Source organism: Heteronotia binoei, chromosome 2 (assembly GCF_032191835.1).
Source record: "Heteronotia binoei isolate CCM8104 ecotype False Entrance Well chromosome 2, APGP_CSIRO_Hbin_v1, whole genome shotgun sequence".
Classification (NCBI taxonomy): Eukaryota; Metazoa; Chordata; class Lepidosauria; order Squamata; family Gekkonidae; genus Heteronotia; species Heteronotia binoei.
The window spans coordinates 57,398,586-57,410,673 of record NC_083224.1 but is presented as its reverse complement, the minus strand read 5'-3'; the positions used below and the strand labels follow the sequence as shown (position 1 = coordinate 57,410,673).

At 42.2% G+C, this 12,088-nt stretch overlaps 1 protein-coding gene across 1 annotated transcript in view; it reads right to left on the bottom strand.

Moving 5' to 3' along the window:
- Nucleotides 1–3,398: 3,398 nt before the first annotated feature.
- Nucleotides 3,399–12,088, bottom strand: part of LOC132566235 (arf-GAP with SH3 domain, ANK repeat and PH domain-containing protein 2-like) — a 56,175-nt gene continuing 47,485 nt past the window's right edge. The window contains exons 23-28 of the mRNA XM_060231058.1: nucleotides 11,103–11,261; nucleotides 6,277–6,340; nucleotides 5,664–5,710; nucleotides 4,916–5,043; nucleotides 4,074–4,196; nucleotides 3,399–3,568 (exon numbers count right to left, since the gene is read on the bottom strand). Coding sequence (XP_060087041.1) covers nucleotides 3,494–3,568; nucleotides 4,074–4,196; nucleotides 4,916–5,043; nucleotides 5,664–5,710; nucleotides 6,277–6,340; nucleotides 11,103–11,261 — 596 coding nt within the window. The 3' untranslated portion in view covers nucleotides 3,399–3,493. The remainder of the gene's footprint in view (nucleotides 3,569–4,073; nucleotides 4,197–4,915; nucleotides 5,044–5,663; nucleotides 5,711–6,276; nucleotides 6,341–11,102; nucleotides 11,262–12,088) is intronic.

The window sequence follows — 12,088 nt, the reverse complement described above, 5'->3', positions numbered from 1 at the left end:
CCTCAAAGAAATGTAACAGGTTAGTGAGGCAAGATCTTCCCTTACAGAACCCATGCTGAGTATTCCTCAATAACCCATGTTCATCAATGTGCCTACTCATTCTGTCCTTGATAATGCTTTCTACCAACTTTCCCGGTATTGAAGTCAGACTGACTGGCCTGTAATTTCCCGGATCTCCTCTGGAACCCTTTTTAAAGATGGGGGTGACATTTGCTACCTTCCAGTCCTCAGGAACGGAGGCAGATTTCAATGAAAGATTAGATTTTTGTTAGAAGATCCACATGTTCAACTTTGAGTTCTTTCAGAACTCTCGGATGTATGCCATCCGGACCCGGTGACTTATTAGTTTTTAATTTGTCTATCAGTTGTAGGACCTCCTCTTTTGTCACCTCAATCTGACTCAGGTCTTTCAACACCCCTTCCAAAATTAGTGGTTCTGGGGCGGGCAAAAAGTTCTCATCTTCCACAGTGCAGACGGAGGCAAAAAATGCATTCAGCTTCTCAGCCATTTCCCTATCCTCCTTCAGTAATCCTTTTACCCCATCGTCATCCAAGGGCCCCACTGCCTCCCTGGCTGGTTTCCTACTTCTAATATATTTGAAGGCTGACTCAAGGTTAAATGGTGAGGATGGGAACTTAATAGGAGAAGCTGCTGTACAAATTTGATGAGTTGCTCTGTAATTTCTTCAAGTTTAGAGAAGATCTTATTAAGTACAACAGATGGAAAGCATCTGTTCAGCAAGAAGGCACAGAGTTGATTGCTCTTTCTCACCTTCAAACGGGTGTTAAGGCCGCTTGGGCAGACTTCTCTCCCACAAAAGATGACAATGGAGAGTCTGTATGTAATCCAAAGGGATTACAGGAAAATGGAAAAGGTTTAGGAAAAATAAAGGAATCTAATTTAGATTGCTTAAATTGTGATTATCTGTCCAAATGTCGCTTCCTCCCCATAGTTTGCAATATTATCTCTGCCTCCCACAGAGGAAGGGGAGAAACTCCCCTTCAGTTCTTATTACACTGGGTAAGAGTGTCATCGGTGTAATAAACGCTGCCTGTTGTTTCAAAGTCAAAGAGACCAAGATAAAATTAAACTTAAAACAAAAACACCTCAGCTGCAGTCCTAGTGCGGGCGCACAAGATGACACATGACAAAACAAACAAGATAAAATAGTTTGTTAGATAAAATAGAAATAAAAACACCGCCCAGAGTTCAGCAACAATACTGACCCTAATGGAAGGAAGTGTCAATTAGAAATCTAACTTAAGGGGAAAATAGTGATACTTTAAAAACACACACACTTGATCTTAACCAAAAGGCCAAGAAGCAATTACTTTAAAAACAAATTTATTTGGCAGTGGATGAATTCAGAAATACAAACTGTATATATATATAAACTACAAAAATAAAAATAGAATTTCAGCACGCTGGATTTAAAGTATGGCACAATAGTCAGAGGATACTGATGACAAGAGTAGTTTTCCACAATTAACTGAAATAATTAAAAATGGAGGGAGATTAAACTGTACAAAGATGGGCAACTCAGGATTAAACATGGCTTAACTCCCTTATCAGCTAGAAACTTACTGCTGCAAAGATGGCAATTACAATTCCTGAATAAGTCAAGTGACACATTGCTAATAAGGACAGGAAAATAAGAAAAACATTCTGTAACAAATGGTTAGCACTTGATTTTGAAATGTGACAGAACTGTATCTTGTGCAATATAAATATTAAAAACTGCTGTATTTTGGTCACTCATATGGAATAGGTATAAAATTGGCACAAGTAGAAGTTTCCATCCTCCTGAAATCAGAAGAGCCTGAGCTGCTTAACTCAGACAAATGGAGACTGGGGAAGTATCTCATTCTACAAATGCAGCATCAGAATAGTATTGCACATGTAACGTTCTAAAATAGTCTCCCTGCAGCAGAAGAAAACCTAAGTGGTTCCGTTAGGAAGTACAATACATTTGCAAAAATTGGAAGACATTTTGTTGCTTATTATTTCCAGGGCTTTTTTGAGGGGGAAAGCCCAGCAACAACGCATTTGCATTGTAGCCAAACACCCTGACACAAAGCCAGCCGGAGCTGCATTCCTGTATGTTCTTGTTCAAAAAAAGCCCTGATTATTTTGACACATGGTGTGCCTTTCAAATGGGTCAGGCAAGTTTTTTTCTCATGCCCAAGACCAGGAGTCTGTATGTAAGACACCAAAGGGATTACAGGAAAATGGAAAAGGTTTAGGAAAAATAAAGGAATCTAATTTAGATTGCTTAAATTGTGATTATCTGTCCAAATGTCGCTTTTTCCTCATAGTTTGCAATATTATCTCTGCCTCCCACACAGGAAGGGGAGAAATTCCCCCTCAGTTCTTATTACACTTGGTAAGAGTTGGACACCAGAAACTGAACAACTAAATTTGAGATTGGTTACTATACTGGAATAAAAAGGAATGTATCCCAGCATCACTAATCCAGAAAGGCTGGGAGTTAGGAAGGGCAATATATTCTATTACAGTCTGGCTCACTTGTTTGTGCCAGCTGGAGCTAGAGACTCTGCAAGTACCTTCTTGTGGTGTACCCTGTTTTCGTTCCTTTGCTCTTCCTCTACCACATAATACTCTGGATTCTGTGGTTTATGCTGTGACCAATGTTCCTTCTAAACTGCAGTCTTGTGAGCTACTGCATAAATTAGTGTGCTCTGGGGCCATCCTTCTTGAGCTAAGACAAAAATGTGTGAGCTGGAGGCTAAAAACCTGTGAGCTAGCTCATGCTACTCAGCTTAGAGGGAACACTGGCTGTGACCAGTTCAGACTTGTAGAATTTCCTTGAGGCAGGAAATTGATAGCCTTCAGCTCACTTCAGGCCTTACAAACGTAAATTACAAAAAATGACGCTGACACAAATACTGTTGAATCCATTTTCATTGGGAGGGAAGCCTATGATCAGCTAGAACAGTTGCATGTAACTAAATACTAGATGCATGTGGGTGGAAGTCTAAAGTTGCCAGCTCTGGGTTGGAAAATACCAGGAGATTTTGGGGTGGAGCCTGATGAGGGTGGGGTTTGGACATAATATCATAGAATCCAACTTCCAAAGTGGCCATTTTTTTCTCTTTCACTTGGAGATCAGTTGTAATTGCAAGGGATTTCCAGATATTACATAGAGGTTGGCAACCTTAGTGGAATCAGACACATCCCTATAGCAGTGAGGAATGGTACCATGAAGAAGCAGCACCCAAACCACTGCCAGTGTGCATGAACGAGGCCAGTGAGTACTTTCAGCAGATGATACACTTTGAGAACAATGCTGTTTTACTGACATTTCTGAAATTAATTGATATTTTGCCAAAATAGTGATGATGTGGATTGCACCTCATGATAGCATTCTGGTTTATGGTTCAGCATACCATCCTGCTGACTGTAAGATCTGTGGGCATGAGCATTGCTGACAGTATAAAAATCCTGCGCATGGGAGGAACTTGTATGGATGTTCTATTCATGTAATAGGTGAACAAATGGTGCTGGGAAGACACCTTTCCTCTGAGGCTGCCCTTCAATCCAGCCACACTGTTTAAAAGAGAGAGAAAGAGATACTAAGAAAAATAAAAAGAACTGTAGAATTAGCATGTTAATTGCACAATGAGTGCAAACACTGCAAAGCACCAAATTGCACAATCGGAAGTGTTATATAATTCTCTGCTTAGGTAGGATGAGATGAGATAATGTTCAATGCACAGATGAAAAACTAAGACTGATTCATCACTGGCAGTCAATCCACCCCCGGGCTTCTGCTTGAGCTGGCTCAAGTGATCAACTCCCCACAAGTTGCTGTGCAGGCACCTTCTGATCCACAGCTACCTCCCATTCCCCTCACAGTGACCAGATCTCAAAAAAATCAGATCCAGTCACTGCGAGGGGAATGGGAGGTAGCCACGGATCAAAAGGCGCCCATGAAGCAGCTGGTGGGGAATCAATCACTTGAGTCAGCTCAAGCAGAAGCTTCAGGGCGGAGCAACTGCTGGTGAGGAATCAGTCTCAGTAACTATACAGCAGAGAATTCAAACTCACTTACCCACCAGTTTGAATCCTCCTGCCCATCTACTATGATTATTTCTCCAGCTTGGAAGGTTAGCTCATCTTCATGGTCAGCCCGGCAGTCATAAAGGGCTCTGACCCGACGAAGACATGTCTTACTCTGAAAATCAGCACCAGAAAATAGTGTCAAGTCCTAGACATTGTTCACAAGACTGTCATACAACCACAAACCTTATGGCATGAAAGGATTGTGCATAGTTTAGCACATATCTGAGATATTCTTCATCATTCTCATCATATGCCCATAGCAAGCTGAACTAAATAGTAAATAAATAATATTTAAAATAATATATTAACATCAGTTTAATCAATGAAGCACCATTTATCATGAAGATCTTACCATGTGGGTTGTAGCCATCACGTAATGAGTATTTTGAGCCCTGATCCACATAAATGATGGCCAGTAATAACAAACAACAGGGAAACTCTCTATGTAATGGCCCCAGCTTCCTTTGTGGGTTCTGATTTTTGCATATGGGCAGTCAGGAGGAAGAGATTCATTCCAGGAATGTCAAGAGCCATTGTAAAGCCAGCACATTGACCAGCTGTAACTTTTGTGTGATACAGTGGTAAGAATGGATGAATACACCAAGGGCAAGAAGAAGGATAAAGAAGCATAATTCAAAGCCAGCTTTCTACAAGAATTTGACCTCCATACCGTATACATTACTGTTAACCTGAATACTGTATCTCAAGGAGTCCTCAAACAGGGAAAAGAGATAACTTAAGTAGATGATAGGTAATCCAAAGCGAATAGCATATTGAAAGGAGTAGGAAAAGTGGAAGTACATGGTTAGGGCAAAAGAAACATGAACATACTAAACTTGCCCTTCTGGGCAGGGGTGGTGGAAGATCATCTGATGGTTCAGGTGAGAGGGAAGAATCCCAACGGCTTTCTCTAGTCTGTTGGTTTGTCCCTGTAAGTGTGTCTGCTTTCTTCAAGGAAGCTGCAATATAAACATATCTGTAAAGTGACATCTTCATGGGAACTTCTGAATGGTTCTCAAGAATAAATAAATGCATGAATAAATGATGACAACACTAGAGGGGGGAGAGATAATATGCAACCCTCTCTCCGTGCAATCAAGAGTAGGGAGGCTTTTTTTTAACAAGGGGGGACATGCACAGCTTCAAAAAGGCATTGAATGGAAACAAGGATGTATGAAATGATGAGAATGGAACAAGGGAAGCAGCTTTATTGGTGCTTGCTCTTTCTTTGTATGTTTATTGAATGTGGTGCGCCTCAATGGTATAGTGGGACAAACGCCAGCAAAGCTACCTCAAAATATTAAAAAATTAACAACTTTTTAAAAGAGCCACAAAATGGCATCAGTCAGTCACCTTCCCCATAATTGCCATAAGCGCAGTCCATCAATAGGAATCTGAGACTCTGAGCTCACACAGTGCTTATGGGAGCAAGAATTTTCTGGCAACAAAACATAGCAATTTTGAGTGGTCCAAAATGCCACTTCTGTGCAACAGAAGTACTATCATCAGGGAAAATATCTTGGTCCCTAAGTACAATGGAGTCATGCCTGCATGTTTTTAGTACTAAAAACAGTCTTACATTTCTTCCAGGAATCCATCCTTTCAGGAACATCAGAAGACTCAGAGCTAAAGGGGAAAAATAATTTGATAACCCATAGGTGCATAAATCACTACTACCATTCAGATCCTCATACAAGCTGACTAGTGAGTGGAAGAAAGACATTCATAGTGACACCTTTTTTTTTTGCTGCTGTAGGTATTGTTACAATTCAGGCTGTTCAACCATGTGTAAGGAGATTACACTTGAGGAATCCTCTCAATAAGTGTAGCTGCCACTTTATGTGAATTATGGCAGCATGCATATTTTTCAGCTTTGATATACAAAGTTGGAAAGCCTGATTTTTGAGGGCATGTGTTTGTGCATACTGAAGCTGGAAAATACATGTATGCCCTTACTTACACAAAACGGCAACCACACTTATGGGGGTGGGAATGTGATCAGTATACTCTCCTATTATCTCAGGTAGGAGTGCCAAAATATTAATGACAGAAGAATGGATTTAAACTTCATATGTTAAAACCCCATTATCTGCTTTTCAGTTGGAAGTACACAGAAAGATACCCCCCTCTCCAGTCCCCAAAGAGCAGGGCACCAGCTAGTTCCTTCTCACTTAAACAAACATAATCCTTACCTTAAACTCTTAGGAGAGGCTCCATCTGGAGACTGGCGTCTTGGTGGAGATAATGATCTAGAATCTAATAAGAGGCAACACTATTGTACTGATTATAAACAGAAACTTACCAGCCTAAATCTAGTTCATGAAGAGAGACAATAATTTAAATGATGAAATGGCACTATTGTGAATCTAAAACAAAATATACCAGTACAGGAAGCTATTAAAAATAGGGGCGTATTGTAAATTGCAAATGGAAAACATCACCTGAACTCACAATATGAATAACTATGACAAGCATACTATTGTAAACAGCATTCAATGTACCAATAATGTGTAAATATACAGAAAAATGAACAGAACAAAAAGTGCATCTAAAAAGAGTTACCACAAACTACAGATTGGCAACTAAACTCTGATTCAAGTAGGTCTTCACCAGACTATTTTTGTGTAATTGTGTAGTGTATATTTAATTTTAAAACAGCCAACAATTCAAAACAAGATGCCAAACAATCTGTGTTGTATGAGATTGAAAATAACATCTCTTTGTGGTTTCACAGGAAGAAGGTTGAGTATATCCTTTCCATTTTGGATGGCTTAGAAACATCACTGAAAGACTACTAAGGGTACCCTCTGCACCTAGGTCACAGGGAAGTCTAAAGCACTACACATACTGAGATTAAGGGCCAAACTATGTGACACTGCAGTTTCACCAAAACTGGATAAGGGCCTTATCTCTTGAGAGGGGAGATTTTAACCTCTACCCACCCACACATAGTTTCCCTAATAAGAAACAGCCCACCTCAGCTAGTTTAATGGAGAAAGGAACAGCACAAATTATTCTCAATATATCTAATTCCCAGTGTGGCCAAATCTGCGGAAGGATAGGGAGGGAGGGGTTGGAGGTGGGGTGGCTCTGTATGTCAGAGAGGGTATACAGACTAGTAAGACTGAGGTCAGAGAATTAGATTTCCTTCTAGAAATGTTTTGGGTCAAACAGAGGTCCCAAAAGGAAATTTAACTTTTGTTTGTTATTGCCAACCAAATCAAAAAGTAGAGGACGATTATAATATGATGAGAGGATAAAAGATAGTGGCTAAATGTAAAAACTGTGTCATAATAGGTGATTTTAACTACCCGCAGACTGATTGGGTCAATATGTGTTCTGGTCGAGAGAAAGAGATTGAGTTTCTAGATCCTCTCAATGACTGTGCTATGGAGCAGATGGTCATAGAACCTACCAGGGGTGGGGCGATCCTGGATTTGGTCCTAAGTAATGGCCAAGACCTGGTGAGAGATGTAAAAGTGATTGCACCGCTTGGGAGCAGTGACCATAACGTTATTGATTTCACCATTTGTATAAATAGAGAGTTATTTATTTATTTAATGACTTCTATCCCGCCCTTCCCAACAAGTGGCTCAGGGCGGCTTACAACAGTCAAAACGGTAATGCACATTGGGGCCAAAAATCCCAGCTACAAATACAAGTTGATGGGGTGTGAACTGGCAGAGACTGACCAAGAGAGAGATCTCACTGAAAATGTCAAGACAGTGTGTGATTGCAATAAAAAAGGCCAACGCCATGCTGGGAGTTATTAGGAAGGGAATTGAAAACAAATCAGCCAGTATCATAATGTCCCTGTATAAATCGATGGTGCGGTCTCATTTGAAATACTGTGTACAATTCTGGTCACTGCACCTCAAAAAGGATATTATAGCATTGGAAAAAGTCCAGAAAAGGGCAACTAGAATGATTAAAGGGTTGGAACACTTTCCCTATGAAGAAAGGTTAAAACGCTTGGGGCTCTTTAGCTTGGAGAAACGTTGACTGCGGGGTGACATGATAGAGGTTTACACGATTATGCATGGGATGGACAAAGTAGAGAAAGAAGTACTTTTCTCCCTTTCTCACAATACAAGAACTCGTGGGCATTCAATGAAATTGCTGAGCAGTCGGGTTAGAACAGATAAAAAGTACTTCTTCACCCAAAGGGTGATTAACATGCGGAATTCACTGCCACAAGAGGTGGAGGCGGCTACAAGCATAGCCAGCTTCAAGAGGGGATTGTATAAATATATGGAGCAGAGGTCCATCAGTGGCTATTAGCCACAGCATATTATTGGAACTGTCTGGGACAGTGATGCCCTGTATTCTTAGTGTTTGTGGTGGGGGGGGGAGTGGAAGGGCTTCTAGCCCCACTTGTGAATTTCCTGATGGCAGTTGGAGATTTTTTTTGGCCACTGTGTGACACAGAGTGTTGGATTGGATGGGCCATTGGCCTGATCCAAAATGGCTTCTCTTATGTTCTTATATTCTAAGAAATGGATGCCCTCTGTGGCCATCACTAAGGGATCACAACAGTATTACCAGCCTTAACAACAGTTTCTGTAAGTAACAGGCAAGGGGGGGGGGCGGGATAGGGCCTTTCCCAGGGCTATTTTGGCCTTTGAGGGAGGACTTACTGTGACAGGCAAAATGGGTTACCAATCTCTGGGTGGGACCTGGAGAACTCCCAGAATTACAACTGATCTTCAGACTACAGAGATCATTTCCTTTGGAGAAAATGGCTGCTTTGATGGGCTGAACTTTATGGCATTATACCCTGCTAAGGTCCCTACCCTCCAGAAACTCAAGCTTTCCCAGGCTTTGCTCCAAACTCTCCAGGAATTGCCCAACCCAGAGTTGGCAACCCCTAGGCAACAACCACCAAGCCAAGTGAGTATGACTCACTCAGGACTGGCTGCTTGTTCAACAGCATCACTCCATGAAAACCAGAGTTTCAGACTGCAGACTGGAAGACTCAGGTCCTGATGACAACTGCCATGGAAGCTTATTGGGTGACTCTGGGCTAGTTAGACATTCTCAGCCTAACTACCTCACAGGGTTTTTGTGAGAGTGAAATGGAGGAGAGGAGAATAACATAAGTTTCTTTGGATCCCCACTGTATACAAAGATGTGGTATAAACGAACTAAATTATATCTGCTTTTGGCTCCCATTGGGAAGAAAGATGGTATACATGAAAAAAAATGTAGCTGAAAATGGGGGAAGGCAGATAAAGAGCAGGAGGGTGGGTGGGTGGGAAGGAGAGAAAGTAGGGAAATAGGAGAGGCTATTGGGGCTTTCAGGGAATGGGAAGAGGAAATAGTGGGAGATGAGATGCCAGTTGCAAGTTCTTGACAGTCCCCCTTTTGTATATAAATAAAATGTACAATATAGATACTTAGCTTTTTACTTTCCAAGATTTAGAACAATCCAATTCTCCTGCATGATGGCCCTCTATATTGGGCTCCACAGGCTCCTTTTAAAGGCCAACCAATCCATCTGAAGTTCTAGTCACAGAACTCCAATATCATGAGTAGTTTGGCCCTCACTGATAGAGCCAAACTAATGATAGAGCCATAAGACTGAGATACTAACCTCATCCTGAGGTAGCCTTTTCAGAGTGATTTAACATGATGAACTGAATCTATTAATGTTTTGACCAGTGTGACGGAACCGGCCCGATTCTGCCTTCAGACCCGGTCCCGTCAGCTCCCTATTGAGTCGCCAACTCCTGGAGGGAGCTATTTCTCCTCCTGCCCCTTGGGCTCGCTGCCACCACCTGCTCAGTCTAGGGGTTCAGATTGAGAGGATCAGGACTCCCAATCCCCCTCTCCAGCTATGAGGCCAGGCCTCAAGGTCCTCTGCCACCCTGTACTTGGGTTTCACAGAGACCTCAGCACTTCTTTGGGGCACCCCTGGAGGATTGGCACCTTATCCAACTGCATGCCTTCCCCCTTGCCCGGGGCCCCCTTTATAAAACAGCGTGGTCTAAAGCGGTTGGGGATCTATGTGGTACAGAGTTTGACTGCCAGCATTTAAACCAGAAAAAAATATTTATTTACAAGAGAAAAAGAAAGGGAAAGAAAAACAAAACAAAAACAGTTGCATTTAAAAAGTTAGCACAGCACCCGCACAGCACACAGCATAACAAAGAAAAGTTGATTATAAACGCATCCTGCTGGCCCTGATCTAAACATGCCCTGCCCTTTTGGATGACTTACTTTGTCTTACTGCCTGGAGGCCTCATTTTCTTTTGAATAGGCCGCATGGACAGGCAGGAGCTCCCACTCTGGCAACCTCTTCCTTCGAGCTGCAGCTGAGAACTGAAAAACTCCTCCTCCTAACTCACATGCAGAGAACAAAAGAACTTCCTGCCTCTCTAGGAGACTTTCCCCCTAGAGTTGTTGGTTTGGCTCTGGAAGGGAGGGGGGGAGGAGGGGAAGGCTAGGCCCAAGCCTGCTTGGCAGTTTAGCGATCCCTCCCAAGGAAGCACCAACATGGATTAAAATCGCGTTTCTCCACAACCAGTATTAAGATTTCAATGCACCATCTCCTAACTTATCTCACTTTGGGGGGTTTACAAGATATTGTCCACCACAAAATCAGGATGTTCCAGAATATTTACAAGAACGGTTTTTGAGGCCAAAATCTCACTGGGCACTCGGTTTTTAGAATCCCATGGCAGGGAGCAGGACTGGATCTACATTCTACCTTATGGGCCCATAGAATAGAATGGACTCCATTAACAATCAATTATCAATGGAATTTCACCATGCTTGACACATACCCAATTTGGCGCCCTCTCCGCCGGTAGCGTCTGGGGCAAGCACCCCCCTCTGCCCCCTCCCCCCCCTAGATCTGGCCCTGGCAGGGAGAGATCTCTGATGAAGGCCTGTTGCCAGAGTACCCAGCAAGATGGCTCACTGGTCTGATGTGTAATAAACAACTTCCTATGTTTCATGTTCCTCCCAAGTACGGTAATGTTCTAAACAACTCAGTTAACCCAGTGACTTCACGTACCTTCAGTCGGACTGGTGTTCATTGGTGTACAGGGGGAAGGCTCTGAGGAGGTTCTTTTATGTCGAATAGTCAGAGGTGGTGGTAGAATCTTCCTAGATCCTGTATCTGTAGGAAAAGCTGCCTGGCTCACAGGGGGCAATGGAGGTGGGAAGCTGGGTGCTGAAAAAATTATTATTTATTTTATTTTATTTATATCCCACCCTTCCCGCCAAAGGCAGGCTCAGGGCGGCTCACATGTTAGGGTCAAACAATGACCAAACAAGATAAAAGTATAAAAATAAGACATAAAACAATTATTAAAACATCAATCTCAATAGGTGCTAGTGCAATAATTCATACAGACAATTAGAATTTCAGTGATAGCAGATGGTGAGCTGGTCAGTATTAGGTGTTCCAAAGAGGACCCAGGGATGTCACAGGTGGTAAGAGAAATCCAGAGTAATGTTTAGATTTATGGGCCTAATCCGTTGCTATATGTTACTGTTATGAGAAAACATGGTGGAAGAGTGCTGTTTTACAGGCCCTGTGGAACTGTAGAAACTCTCGCAGGACCCTAACCTCCTCCGGAAGTTCATTCCACCAGCTAGGTGCAGCAACGGAAAAGGCCCTGGCTCTAGTTGACTTAAGCCTGGCTTCTCTGACGCTGGGGACTGTCAACAGGTTTTGAGACACGGACCGAAGTGCTTGCTGGGGCATATGCAGGATCCTGGCCATATAGGGCTTTAAAATAAATTAATTGATAATATTCTTTCTTATATCCCATCACAAATTGCAGGATGGGAGAAATAAATTGAGAAGCTCACTCGGCTCATGAAATCCTCCTTCTAGGCTAATTTCCTCTACCCTCCTTTAACTGATTCTTAACTTCCCTCAACATTCCATGCTTCCTAGATCATATTTAGTCCTCATCAGGCCATTACGAGAGGGTTTTTTCCCCCTTTTCCTTGTGGTTATATTTTTCTGCTTAAAGAAAATGTTTGAACAGC